Raw genomic sequence first — 15,422 nt, forward strand, 5'->3', positions numbered from 1 at the left:
GGTTCGTAAGTTACAGAATGAATCTCTCTGTCATCTTCAACTTCCTAACTTTCTGAATTTTAAGTGAACCTCAATTTGCCGAAAGCAATTTAGACAGTACAACGAATAAGCCCAAGACACGTGTGCAAGGCAGTTTTTCCTTTAAATCTGTAACAGAATTGAAAGCTACTAAAGCCTAAAGTAAAATCATACCTGCTGAATGGGACTTTGTGCCTGAAACAGTATTCTTCGTCCTAGTAGTTCTGCAAAGATACATCCGACAGACCAGATGTCAATAGCATTGCTGTAATGACGACTGCCCATCAGGATTTCCGGAGCCCGATAATACTGAGTAACAACTTCCTGAGTCATATGACGGGATTCATCTAATTCCTCCACTCTGGCCAATCCAAAATCACAAATCTAAATAGAAAAGATTATAAAAATATTGTAAGAGACAAATATATTTACAGATATATAAAGTAAAACACAATAAGCAAAAAATTGGAATCTTGATATATCTCTGAACATTGAAAAGTTTTCAATCACACAGGTATTGTATATTTGTGTCAATATATGATTTGCTCTTATTTGTAAAAGAGGAAAAAAGTCTCAAACTTCCTTATTTCTACATAAAATGATGTATCTTAAAAATATTCTTCTTAGGTGCTTGGGTGGCTCAATTGGTTCAGCGATTGCCTTTGGCTCAGGTCATGATCCTGGGGTCCTGGATAGAATCCTGCATTGGGCTCCCTGCTCTGCAAGGGAGCCTGCTTCTCTCTCTCCCTCTGCCTGCCACTCCCCCTGCTTGTGCTCTCCCTGTGTCAAATAAATAAAATCTTAAAAAAAAAAAAATTCTTCTCGCTCATCTTTTTAACTGATAAGCAAAGCAAAAAGACAGCTCAATGCATATTTCCAGGTTTAATGTAGAAACCAAACTATGTATTTTCAAGGCTTATCAAGGAATTATAGGGAAAAAAAGGGGGGGGCCTATCTTAAAGACCTCCTGAGCTATGTTTACCATCTTTATGGAATACACATAGTAAAATTTCTTTATACCTATGGGTTTCAAACTGAGTCCTCAACTTCCCATGTACCTATCTATTTAAAATACTATTCACACTCAAATACATATGTCAAAATGTACTACACTGTAGAATACCAATGTTACTAGTTTCACTCATTTCTTTGTGCTGTAAATATTTAACTGAATACCTCTTATGGTTTGGGTAGTATGCTAGAGCCCGGTAACACAATAGTAAATGAGAACGATTGGTTAATTTATATGCAGACCTGGGAATAAATCTTTTCTTGTTATTTCTGTTTCATTGAAAAGGATGCTGAGGTTGCAAGGTGAGCTGTTGGCAGACAGCAGCAGCAGCACCACCAGCAACTTCTGCTTATTTTCAGGAATTTCTCATATTAAGAAAATTAGATTTTCTTAATACTGGGCCACCAAAAAAAAATGTGGGAGCACTGAGGTTAAGATAAGAGAGTAACGGCTTTCCAAACTCCAGCATCCTCACTGATCAACTTCATGAGTCAATATTATAAGTGATGAACTAACACTGTTTTCTAAGTTGAGGTTGCAGCATAAGATTTTATTTGGAAAAAAAAAAAAAGGGTCTGGCAGCTTTAAAAATGTTTGAGAACCATACCAAAAAGGAAAAACAAAACAAAACAAACCAACCCCAAAACTCTAAGTTGCTTATCAAATTCTCCCAAAGGCTAGTGTTCAAATAACACATATTTAAAAAACTCTCTTCCTTGGCCATGATGTTTTAGGATATCTTTTAAAACAAAATAAAACCAAAGAACTTAAATCCATTTTCCTCTATCTTTATTGTATTTATAGTAAAAAAACAAAAAACAAAACAAGAAAAAACAAGCAACCACCCACCGGACAGGAAATGTTTTCTGTTATAAAGCAAGTCCTTTGTTAAAAAGACCAGTCTGTCTGGAGTCATTTTTGGCAATTTATCTGGAAGACAAGCTAAACCCAAAGTAAGAAGCTTATATGATCAGATAACCAAAAAGATAATGAGATTTCCAACAAAATTATCCATTTTGTGCTTAATAGGAAACAAAATATATTCAGAATATGAAAGGATACTAATTTAAAAGAAATGCTTTATCATAGTTATTTTTGATGAATTTGTACATTTGAGAAGATAATCAGTGTCTGGAGCTTGGAACTCCATTTTGGGACTTAAAAGTAGGCTGCTAAGACAAGTCAAAGGAGTGGGGCACAATTTCAGTTTATCCTGATCTTTGTGTTGTTTATTCATTTAATGACATATTCCTCTAGTTACTTGTCCATGTAGCTAGAAGTTATAATACTATAAGAGATTATCTGAAAAATGGACCTCAAGCAGGTAATGGCACCAAACAAAACAGGTTCTAAACACAATGCTTTGTGAAGTTCTCAAACCGGAAACCAAAATAAGAAGAAACTGGCTTAAGCCGTCATAAAATTGATTTGGTCTGAACAGAATAAAGAATTCCTAAGGTTTAAAAAAATTTGTTTTTAAAATTAAATTAGGGTTATGGGGATAGGGTGCAACTCTCTTTATTTTTTTAAGATTTTATTTATTTATTAGACAGAGACCACAGGTAGGCAGAGAGGCAGGCACAGAGAGGAAGGGAAGCAGGCTCCCTGCCGAGCAGAGAGCCCGATGCGGGGCTTGATCCCAGGACTCTGGGATCATGACCTGAGCAGAAGGCAGAGGCTTTAACCCACTAAGCCACCCAGGTGCCCCGCAACTCTTTTTAAAAAGTGGAAAGGTAGCGGGGAAATAAACTCAATGACCTATAGAAGGAATGTTTACTTTAGTGGACACTGGGAACAATTCATTTCTCTGTGGAAAGAGACTAAACTACAATACTAGTTGTTTCCAGGGAAAATATGAAAGATAGCTTTTTTTTTTTTTTTTAAGATTTTATTTGAGAGAAAGAAGAGAGAGCATGAGTGGGGGCAGGGGAGAGGGAGAAGCAGACTCCCTGCTGAGTAGGAAGCCTGTACCAGGGCCCTGAGATCCTGACCTGAGCTGAAGGCAGATGCTTAACTGAGTAAGCCACCCAGGTGCCCCTGAAAGATAGTTTTTAAAAAATAATCTTTCTAGAGTTACATCAGAAACAGTTCTTCAAGCCTATAATGAAGGGAGTTTTTTTCCACAGTATTAACATACCAGTTTTTTTAAAAAAGATTTTTATTTATGTATTTACTTGTCAGAGAGAGAGAGAGAGCAAGCGTGTGCATGTGTGTGTAAGCAGGCACAGTGGCAGCAGAGGCAGAGAGGGAAGCAGGCTCACGCTGAGCAAGGAGCCCGATGTGGGACTCGATCCCAGGACGCTAGGATCATGACCTGAGCTGGAGGCATGCTCAGGTTGGAGGCTTAACCTACTGAGCCACCCAGGTGTCCCAACATACCAGCTTTTAAAGAAAATTGGCCCAGAGTTTAAAAGAAAGCTTTTAAAATATAAAATGATATTCATTTATATACTTGCTTTTAATATTTAGTTTAACTGCCATCAAGCTAAGTAACAATGACATCTTGATAACTTATAAAGCAGGCAACATCTAAAAGCCAGTTTTCTTGGGGTGCCTGGGTGGCACAGTAGGTTAAAGCATCTGACTCTTGTATTCGGTTTAGGTCATGATCTCAGTGAGATCAAGCCCTGCATTGTGCTCTGTGCTCAGCATGGAGTCCGCTTGGAACTCTCTCTCCCTCTCTCTCTGCCCCTCCCCATTGTGCACCTTCTTTCTTCCAAATAAACAAATCTTTATTTATTTAAACTTAAATATAAATAAACTTTATTTTTTTATTAAAACAAAAAACAAAAACAAAGTTTTCTTCTTCAAATATTATCAGTTGGAATGTTAAGAAGAATATTTACTGTAGACTGAAGCACCATGTAATATTGTAGCCACTCATAAAATAGAATTTAAATTTGCTTACACAGAGAGGACACAACTCTAGGAAGGCCCTTATCTCTAATTTCTATGATGGAGAAAATATGGTGGGCCTCTCACTAGGAGTTCTGCTAATACATCTATTAGAGGCAGGGAAATGCAAAATGTGGATTTTGCGATTTGTGAGCCACTCTAACAAGAAACAACGGGTGGAGGGTAGGTAGAGATACTAGGGGAAAGTAAAATTGAAATTGATGGCTTGAAATTTGGAGGCTACTACTGTAATTAAATCCTGTAATCAATTCCCCTTTAGAAGGAATAGCAGAATTGGCTACTATATAGTCAAATATATTTGACCCTTTTCTGGCATATTATTTTTAACTTTTTTTTTCAATAAAGATTTTATTTATTTGAGAGAGCAAGCAAGAGAGAGCATGAACAGGGTGAGGGGCAGAGGGAGAAGCAGATTCTCTGCTAAGCAGGAAGCCTGACATGGGGCTTGATCCCAGGACTTCTGGAGCATTACTTGAGCTAAAGGCAGGTGCCTAACCAACTGAGCCACCCAAGTGCCCCTAGTATTTTCACTTTTCAGTGTTTTCACTTCCCTACTTAGCTACCTGTCACACAGGGCATAGAAATGTTAGCTGTGCAAAAACACAGTCTTTTTTTTTTTTTTTCCTTAAGATTTTATTTATTCATGTGAGAAAGAAAGAGAGAATGAGAGAGAGAGAGCATGAGAGGAGAAAGGTCAGCGGAAGAAGCGGACTCCCTGATGAGCAGGGGGCCCGATGTGGGACTTGATCCTGGGACTCCAGATCATGACCTGAGCTGAAGGCAGTCGCTTAACCAATTGAGCCAACCAGGTGCCCCCCAAAACACAGTCTTTATAAAAGCTATACTTCATTCTCATATAAACAACTTACTAGTCTTGAAATAATTCTTTAGATACACACTTTCTTTAGCAATCTAAAAAGAAACTACCTCCTCTATCTTCTTCCTGGTCACACTGTAAATCCAATTTCAGTGCTTCCAAAACATATGCAAACTATCATGAAGAAATCATGAGTCAAGATGACAAATCAGTTACTATGGCCATGACTAGTGATATTGCTAGAGAAAACTCAGTTCTTTAATTTTTGGTAAAGTGATGAAAATAACTTTAACTCTTTCACAAAGACACATTGTTCTTAAACCTACCTTGACATTCTGAATTTTTCTCAGATATTTAAAGAAACTGAAAAGCTACCTTTAGAACACAGTTGCTGTTCACAAGGAGATTCCCTGGCTTAATGTCTCGATGTAAAATGCCAGCTGAATGGAGATATTTCAAACCTGAAATAACAAATGGATTTAATTACAGATATTTAATTCTTTTCACTCAACCAACGATCTGGGAAAAACCACAGTAACAGAGAATACAGGATTTAAGGTTGTTCTTTAAATAATGACATAATAAACATTATTAAAAGCTTGACCTAGTCCTACTTCAAAAAACTGTAATTTTGTAAAATAAAGTGTTATCAAAGGTTTACACAACCTACAGATAAGCTTTTCAGGCGCTGGAATTAAAGTTGACCATACCAATATTCTTGGATTGCTCCTATGTGTTGGGGGCTACTGGAGCTTGGCTATTGGTACGCTCAACCTATGATTCTGAGCCAGCTCCCACAAATCCTCATCACCCACCAGGGAGCCCTTCCCAGGGCAGATTTTCACTGATCAGACAAAATTCAGTGACCTGCCCAGGTTTGTCAGTAGTATTCCCCATCACTGATATTCAAGAGGGATAGTTAATTACTTTCAACTATTTTTTCACATCTTAAAAGACTGACTTTAGCACTGCTTTTAGAAAAAGGTCACAGCCTCAAGGCTGAGTCTTCTGAATAAAACACAGCATATATATATATATGTATATATATATATATATATATATGTATATTTTACAAGGTAAAAAAAAATCCAATATCCAATATTTTCGTTCTGCCATAGAATAGCAACAAATCTATGGAGAGTGAACATCCTAGTTTTAATACTTTGTGTGTGTTTTCATTCTGTTGGCAGATGCTTTTTAATCTCCATAAAGAATACCTGAATCTCTGAATTCTGGTGTGGGAGCTGAGGGAGAATATTTTACTAGGTAAGAAAGCTGTTTCAGCTTTAAACAATTCTCCATTTGTAACAGCAAAATTCCAAAGGACAAACCTGATGGCCAGAGGCAGCTCCAGGAATGTCGGCTCACACTGCCTCTCCCTCAAGTTGGCGCTCTCTAATGAGAATCTGGAGAATCACCTAGCTAGCTGTTTCTCAGCCTCCTCGATCCTTTGGCTTTTAAGAGTCATTTTGGTTTTTTTAGAGTTGTACTCAGGTATATCAACCAACACTGACAAAACTTGAAGAATAAACGTCATCCACAGGGAAGGGAACAGTTATTTTTCAATGGAATCACCGCATATTCCTGTTTAGAGTGAACTTTGTGACAGACCACAGGGTTCCACAAACCATCCTGCTTATTTACCTTCCCTACATTAACCTACTCAACTGAGTAATGAATTAGGCCTTTCTCTTCCATCCATGGAAATACGAACCATTTGGCCACCCTTAAAAGCTTCTTATTTAACGTCAAGTGTAGAGATTTTTAAAATACCTTGGTCAAAAGAAAAAAATCGTTAGGGAAGAAAAAAGCCTTGGAAGGTCAGATTAAAGTTCAAATGAAAAGCAAAACATTTTACTTTATACAGTGACACTACAGTTTTCTTCACAAAGGAAAGCTTACCTCGCAAAATCTGATAAAGAAAAACTTTGACATGATCTGAGCTGAGTGGCTGAGGAGAGACGATAATTTTATGTAAGTCACTCTGCATCAATTCTGTGACAACATATCTTGAAGTTTTAAGTTAAGGAGAATTCCGAGAATTCAGCCCCCAATCCCCCAAAGTAGGCAGCAGGTGTAAAGAATAACTTCCATTATTAAAGCTGGAAAAAGCTTAGGGAAAAAAAGCTTCTAGACAGCACGACAGAAGTAAAAATTCCAGCCCTCACAAAATAAAAAAAAAAAAAAACAACAAATGGCCAAAATTAAAGAATTCACTATTCAAAGTCAACAGAGATAAACTGTCTCTATAATCAGTATTATAAAAGAAAAATAAGGATAAACACTTTTAAAATTAAGTTTTTAATTCCAATGTAGTTAACGTAGTGTTCTGTTAGTTTCAGGTGTACAATATAGTGACTCAACAATTCTATACAGTACTCAGTGCTCATCCTGATAAATGCACTCTTAATCCCTCTTCACCGATCCCAATCACCCTCTCCAGTATTTGTTTTCTACAGTTAAGAGTCTGGTTTTTCCCTTTGTTCGTCTGTTTTGTTTCTTAAATTCCGCAGATGAGTGAAATCATCTGGCATTTGTCTTTCTCCAACTGATTTGTTTTGTTTAGCATTATACTCTCTAGATCCATCCACAGTTGCTGCAAATGGCAAGAGTTCATTCCTCTTGATACTCTATTGTGTATCTACATACCACATATTCTTTATCTATTCATCTATCAGTGGACACTTGGGTTACTTCCACAAATTGACTGTTGTAAATAATGCTGCAATAAACATAGGGGTGCACATATCCCTTTGAATTAGGCTTTTTGTATTTTGGGAGTAAATACCCAGTAGTGAGATTATGGGATCCTAAGGCAGTTATACTTTTTTTTTTTTGAGGAACCTCCATACTGTTTTCCACAGTGGCTATACTGGTTTGTGTTCCCACCAACAATGCACCAGGGCTCTTTTCTCTCCACATGCATGCCAACACCTGTTGTTTCTTGCGTTGTTGATTTTAGCCATTCTGATAGGTATGAGCTGACATCTCATTGTAGTTTTGATTTGCATTTTCCTGATGACAAGAGATGTTGAGAATCTTTTCATGTATCTGTTGACCATCTGTATGTCTTTGGAGAAATGTCTGTTTTCTGCCTATTTTTAACTGATATTTTGGTGGGGGGGGGTTCAGTTGCATAAGTTCTTTGTATATTGGAAAATAACCCTTTATTGGATATGTCATTGGCAAGTATCTTCTCAAATATAATAAACATTTTAACTTATTTTTTATAGATTTTATTTATTGGAAAGGGAAAGACAGCACGAGCAAGAGAACACAAGCAGGGGGAGCAACAGAGGGTGAGGGAGAAGCAGGCTCCCAGCTGAGCAGGGAGCCCAATGTAGGGCTCGGTCCCAGGACCCTGAGATCACGACCTGAGCCCAAAGGCAGACTCTTAGCCAACTGCGCCACCCAGCAGCCCCAAGGATAAACGTTTTAAATGATAGCCAGGCCAGGAAGAATGTGAAGACCAAATAGTCTCGGGTCTATTCAAACGTGTTACTGGAGCATCCTTTGAATCCAAACAAGAGAGGGGTGGTGGGTGTCTCACTCTAGGCCACCATGGCACCCATGGAAAGGATGACAACCTACCCATCAACAGTGGCGTAAGTTACTTTACAAAGAATAGTACTCCTAGAAATGTGCAAAATGATTAGTTAAAATCCAAATCTACCCACAATCTTAATTCATTTAACTTTTTTTTTTTTTTTTTTTACATTTATGGCTCCTTTATTAAGTTTGAAGCTTCCTATGCTTTGTACTTTAATACCCTCAGGGTTTTGTTCAAACAACACATTGCAGATGATCAAAGGCTGGCTGGCTGGAGCCCAGGGAGCAATGAAGAGGTGGAATTCAGAACTCTTGTGAAGGTAACTCTTTTGCTATATTTAAAATAGGGCAAATTCATGTCTTACCCTGCACACAGTTAAGGACTCATTACAAGTTTGGGTGAATTTTATAATTTAAATTTAACCTTCCTTAAGACAAGGGGAGAGTACCCTTGATTTCAGGAGATTCCTACCAGGTTTCAAATTCTTTGGACACGGAGAAAGTCAGTTTCGCATTTTGAGTTAAAACACTAAAACTCCCCTAGCCCTGTACAACTGAAAGCAGGGAAAGGCAAAACAGCAACAACAAAGCAGAGCTGTTACTGGGCTGCAGAGTTATTCTGCTTTCTTCCTTAGCTCTTCAGATCCTACCTTTCTTCTTCCAGAGCGGTATTATGGAATCTTCTGAAAGGACAACCCATCTGACAGCCTGTAAAACACAGTATCAGTATTGTCCCACAGCTAGAAGACAGACCATCTTAAGGGGCTGATGTAGTCTTAGTGTGCTTAGCATTAACTATAAATGAACGAAGACGGTCCCAGGTCTCCTATTTTAGCACTTATATGCTCGCTGTAAGGGTAAATGCTAGGAATATAAAAATAAAGATGAGAAGGAGTTTGCCTTCAAAACTTAAATTTTTAAAAAGTGCTGTTAGGGCTTTGGATTTTACCTTTATGAGCTTTAAAGACTCTTACAAGTGGTCATTATCTGGGCAGAATGATTTAAAAACTCTTCTAATTTAACATTTTAGCAAAAGCAAGTGGTAACAACTTGAGAGTAGGGAGGAGAATTAATAACTGGTAACACTCGACACACACTCAAAATACCCTTGAGACGTTTTCTTCAAATGGCTTCTAGAACACCCAACTGTCGGCTTTTCTTTTCTCTCACTGGTTGTTCTCAATTCTTTGTTGTTTCCCTTCTCCAATCATTTAATGTTGAAATGCCTCAGGGTTTGGTTCTCTTGTCTTTGCACACTCATTTTCTTGGGAAATTGGATCCAATCCCAAGACTTTAAACAATATACATGCAGGTGACTCCCAACTTTATATCTCTAGTTAATCTTGTTTCCTTAAGTCCAGCCTTGTTTATCAAACTGTCTACGCATCATCTCCTCTGGATGTCTAAATGACATCTCACAAACTGTCCCAAACTGTCCAAACGTGTATTCTCTATCCCCCACCAAATCATTTATTTTAGTCGTAAGCTTTGTTAGAGCAAACCTATTTTTCCAGCAAGCTGCTCATACCACAAGCCGCTAACCTTGGAGTCATCCTAGAGTTCTCTTTATCTTATTCTACCTCTAATCCATCAGAAAATCCTGTTGGCTCTTTCAAAATTTAGCCACAGAATTAGACTACTTCTTATCATGTCCACTGTCACCTCCCTTGGCCCAAGACCTTTAGATTTCTAAGACACACAAGCCAGAATAAATTTTGATGCTTTTATTTCTAATTGTCTATATATTGACAGTTACTCTATTATATAATATATACAGAATATATAAGAAATATACTCTATTTTATATCATATATTATATATATGTAATTTTAATGTTTTCATATTCTTAAGTTACTTTTATTCTAGGTTTTATTAATCAGATTCTTTCCAAAGAATTACATTCCACTCTGTAATGAAGGTTAGTGAGAAAATGGGATTTTACATGTAGAATTTCCTAAGGAGAGTCTTCAGTGACATGTTAGACTCATTCTATAAAACAATACATATCAGTTAGATTATATTATTACCAGGATTAGATTTAGATTTTTTCTTAATAGCTTAAAATTTCTTCTTCTTTTTTTTTTTTTTTTAAGATTTTACTTATTTGACAGAGATCACAAGTAGGCAGAGGGGCAGGCGTGGGGGATGCAGGGAAGCAGGGTCCCCGCTGAGCAGAGAGCTGGATGCAGGGCTCAATCCCAGGACTCTGGGATCATGATCTGAGTCTAAGGCAGAGGCTTTAACCCACTGAGCCTCCCAGGCGCCCCACTTAAAATTTCTTCTTATAAAAAATTTTAAACACATGGAAAAGTTGAAAAAATTAAATAGTGATCACCCATATATATACAGCCACCCCTTAGATTCTACACTTAACATTTTGCCGTATTTGCTTTAGTACATGTTTATCTTTGGCTCTTTCCATTCATCAATTCATCTTATTTTCTTGGCTACATTTCACAGGACATTTTCTTAATTGAAAGCCAGATTATGTCACTCTTCTGCAAAAGTTTCCCATTTCATTTAGAGTCAAAGCCAAAGTCATTAAAATGTCCTTAACAGGGCCATAAATGGTCTGTCCTCCTTACTTCTCTGACCTTCTCTACTATCATTTCTGCTATTTTGCTATTTTCTAAACATGCTAGACACACTCTGACCTTAGGCCTTTGCTCTAGCAGTTCCCTCTGCCTGGAATGGGCTTTCCCAGACACCATGGATAACTCTTTCACCTCCTTTGTGTTTTTGTTCAAACCGTATCTTTTGAAGGAGGCCTACCTGGACCATTCTAATACTGCATCTTGCATGCCTTATACAATAGCTACCCACCTGCACAGCTCTACTTTGTCTCTTTTCCTTTAGTACTTATCCTATATAATTTACTTGTTATGTTTACTGTTTATCTGTCTCCCCAACCCTGCCCCAAGAGGGCAAGTGTTTTTGTCTGTTTTGTTCACAAGTCTTTCCCAAATTCTCAGACACATGTCTGCACACAGTTAAGTCTCCTATAAACAACTGTTGGGTAAATGAACTATAAATACAGTATGTGTATGTATGTGTACACACACACACACACATATGGAATACCCACTAGGTACTCTACTAAGTATTTTAAATATATCACCTCATCTGATTTTCATGGCATTCCTGCAAGGAGATGGTAGTATTCCCAATTATAGATGAGGAAATTGAGGCTAACAGAAGGCAAGTAACCTAAGTTTACACAGTAGTAAAATTGGACTTGACTATGTTTAAGATTGTTTCAATGGCTGGATTTTATCTTCCCTTCTTTTTGTGAGTTATCATTTTAAAAGCTGTAATAAATTATACTGAATGTTCACTGTGTTTCTTATAGAAGACTTTCAGCTAATCAATGCAGAAGCGATATTACATGAGTAAAAAAAAAATTGCCATTTTTCAACCTCTATGACATCATGGATACAAGCACCAATTATCAATGGCTGCTAAAACCATTTGAAAGGGAAACTGATCAGCATCACCTCAGTCTACCACTCAACCCCAGCTACACTTAATTTGCGGTATTATGTCTTTGTGACATTCACACCACTGCCAGAAAATATTCATGTCTTTAAAAAACCTCAATATAGGGGTGCCTGGGTGGCTCAGTTGGTTAGGCGCCAGACTCTTGATTTCGGCTTGGGTCATAATCTCAGTGTTGTGAGATCAAGTCCCATGTTGAGCCCCATTTTGGGCTCTGTGCTGGGCATGGAACCTGCTTAATATTCTTTCTCCCTCTGTCCCTCCCCCACCCCGTGAAGCCTCTCTCAGAATAACAAAAACAACAAAACAAAAACCCCCAAAACAAACCTCAATATAATCAATGCTCTAGCTCCAATGACCAGTTTACTAGAAATATGGGGAATAAAAGAACAAGACACCATGAAGAAGTAATCCGCTAAACACAATGTGGAACACTCTTCAGGAAAAATTCTCCAACAAATAAATAACAAAAACAAAGGGGGATGGATATGTGAGGGGAAGAGGAAGTAGGAATGTTTGGGATAAGAGAGTCTCAAAAGATGTAATAACCAAATGCAATATAAGGACTTTGTTTAGAACCTGATTCAAACAAACCTGATTTAAAATGAGATCTTTAAGGAAATCAGGGAACAGTAAGAAATTAGATAATTTTATTAGATGTGATAATGACATAATGGTTAAGTTTTTTAAAGTCCTTAATAGTTAGAAATGCATATTTAAATATTTGTAGGTAAAATAATTTGATGTTTGGGATCTTGTTTAGAATAACTCCAGCCTTCCTTTTCTAGACCCTTAATAAAAGGGAGGAGAAGAGATTGGAAAAATGATGAATAATTGTTAAATCTGTGTTGGGTAAATGTGACAGTTATTACACTATTGTCTCTACTTTTCCACAGAAAATTTCCAAAAAAGTTAAAAAAACCCAAAAAAACAAAAAAACAAAAAAAAAACACCCAACTTCCACTATAGAAAACTAGGGAAATACAAAAAAACCAAGGAAAAGAAAAACTACCCAGAATCCTAGCTCTTTGAATGAACTTACATCTTTGTGAAAATATTGTACATGTATATTTATCTATATATATGTATATTTGAAATTGGAATTATAACATATACATGGTATTGCTGCCAGTCTTCTTAACTTAATAAAATATAGGGATTTTCTCCTATTATAATTCTAATAAAGCAGAATTCTTATGACCTTAGAGAGTTCTAATGTACAAATAGAATTCATTTAACCAATCTATCATTGTTGAAAATCCAAGTTATTTCTGACTTTAACTTTAAATAAACCTGAGATAAACATCATATATCTCTATCTACCCATATCTTTTAGGTGAATCTGATTATTTTCTCACACATTCCTTTAAGTGGAATTACGGTGCTGAAGTAGAATGTATGACATATACCTTTTTTCGTTTAAAGTAACTTGTGAATACTTTCCACGATATATAGTTCTTTTACATAATTTTAAGTGCTTAAATAGTATTCCATTTTTTGGAATATGTCATGACTTAAGCAATCCCTGTCACTGGTCGTTTAGGTTATTACTGTGTGACTGTAATGTAGCTTTGTGAGACGGCTTAGAGTTTTACAGTTTTATTTCATGAGGAATCCTCAATCATGTATAGATCCTTTCTCTTGGGTAAATCCATTTCTCTGGAGAAGAGCCTTCCAAACTTCTCTCTTAGAAGGCACAAGCCAGGCTGCCAGGGTTCTGTATGAGTTGGGGAAGGGGCCAAAGACACCACAGCTCAGCTCTGCTGGCTTAGGGAATAAAGATTTAGTCTTCTGCAAGACAGAAAAAGAAGATCTGAATCTTACTATTTCCCTCTTGTATATACTTAAAAAATTTCTTCCCCACTAGGAAATCTTTATTTTCTCTATTTCATCATTTCCACCCACTAGAAAATCTAATCATAGAGACAGGAAAAAACTTCTACTTGTACCATTAAGCCTTAACCAAAAGTCCCAATATTCTTGAGCTGGTTCCAAAATCTCAAGGGACCAAAACCAGAAACATTATACATAAACAACTACAACAAAAACAGAAAAACTTTACAGCTGCCATCACTCTATTAAGTGTTGTTAACTTGAGATTTTACTCAGGAAAAAAAAAAAATCCTGAAGACAGTATGACACATGTCAGTCATGTCTGCTGAGTCTGGTAACTTTTTGTTCCTGTAAGGATTGAAAATTTCTCGCATGGAAGTGAAGAGCAGGTTATATTCTATTCTGCCTTTCATATCTACAAAACAGGCAGCCAAGTTGTGATGCCAAAATCTTTACTGTTAGTAGTGACAGTTGGTATGCATGCAAGTAGTAGAGAGAAAACATCTTAATTTTCAAGTTATTGGGTTGAATTCATATTGCTGGCACTTGAAAAATTTTGCTTTGACTTATAAAGGGAGTAAATGACACAGAAGCCAAAAACCGAGAAAAGTATGAAATAATGTCATATGCTTTCTTCTAACAGAGACTACATTTTCAAAGAAAGGGGAAAAGGAAAACATTGGCTGGCTGGAATGGGTAGGTTCTATAACCAGATATTTTATAAATAATTATTCATCTCAGAAAAAAATTCTTACATTTCATTTAGCATTATGAAACATATTATTTCCAGATCAGGGTGTTGTTCACTCTAAATCTATTGGATTTGAACTGACAATACTAGACCATTACTGACCAAGAAAAATAATAATTTCATATGGTTCAACCCTAACACAGAGAAAAGTATATCAGGTATCAAAATGAAAAGAAAGGGGCACTCCGTGGGTTAAGCCTCTGCCTTTGGCTCAGGTCATGGTCTCAGGGTCCTGGGATCGAGCCCTGCATCAGGCTCTCTGCTCGGTGGGGAGTCTGCTTCCCCCCATCTCTCTGCCTGCCTCTCTGCCTACTTGTGATCTCTCTCTCTCTGTCAAATAAATAAACAAAATCTTAAAAAAAAAAAATGAAAAGCAAGGCACTAAAAATGAATATAAAGCATGATTTCACATGGTAAAGTCAAATCTTCTCTACTAAGACCACATACATACATGTGTAATTTCTTATAAAATATAAACCATCAGGTATTCCCCCTGCTACACACAAATGACTAGATTACCATGTCACTGTCTTCAGGATCTGTGTACCTGAAAAACCTTTTGTTCAATTGCCTGTTATACTACTTAAGAAAGGAGAGTGCTACTTTTATACTTTTGCTTAAGACGATAAGCTGACTTACAAGAGAATGAGATAGAGCACTGAGGGATGTGGAGAATTGCTGAATGGCTATATTGTACACCTGAAACTAACAGCATGGTAAGTTACCTACATTGGAATTAAAATAAAAAGCTTAATACAAATGAAAAAAAAATTTGAATGGGGTAGGTTGATAAACTCTTAAATTAACCAGAAAGTCTAGGGTAAAACTTCATAGAGCTCCTGTCTACCTTTACCATTTTGTTTATTACCTGTGTGCAGAGGGGCTTTCCTCTCCTCTAAAATATTATTATTATTATTATTTTTAAAGATTTTATTTATTTATTTGACAGAGAGAGATCACAAGTAGAGAAGCAGGCAGAGAGAGAGAGAGAGAGAGAGAGGGAAGCAGGCTCCCCGCTGAGCAGAGAGCCC

The 15,422-nt window shown here is 36.9% G+C and overlaps 1 protein-coding gene across 1 annotated transcript in view; it reads right to left on the minus strand.

Moving 5' to 3' along the window:
- Positions 1–15,422, minus strand: part of LOC111151399 (nemo like kinase) — a 167,218-nt gene that overhangs the window by 23,957 nt on the left and 127,839 nt on the right. The window contains exons 4-6 of the mRNA XM_022509393.1: positions 6,666–6,772; positions 5,139–5,224; positions 193–402 (exon numbers count right to left, since the gene is read on the minus strand). Coding sequence (XP_022365101.1) covers positions 193–402; positions 5,139–5,224; positions 6,666–6,772 — 403 coding nt within the window. The remainder of the gene's footprint in view (positions 1–192; positions 403–5,138; positions 5,225–6,665; positions 6,773–15,422) is intronic.

Source organism: Enhydra lutris, unplaced genomic scaffold (assembly GCF_002288905.1).
Source record: "Enhydra lutris kenyoni isolate GAN:26980312 unplaced genomic scaffold, ASM228890v2 scaffoldscaffold26, whole genome shotgun sequence".
Lineage (NCBI taxonomy): Eukaryota > Metazoa > Chordata > Mammalia > Carnivora > Mustelidae > Enhydra > Enhydra lutris.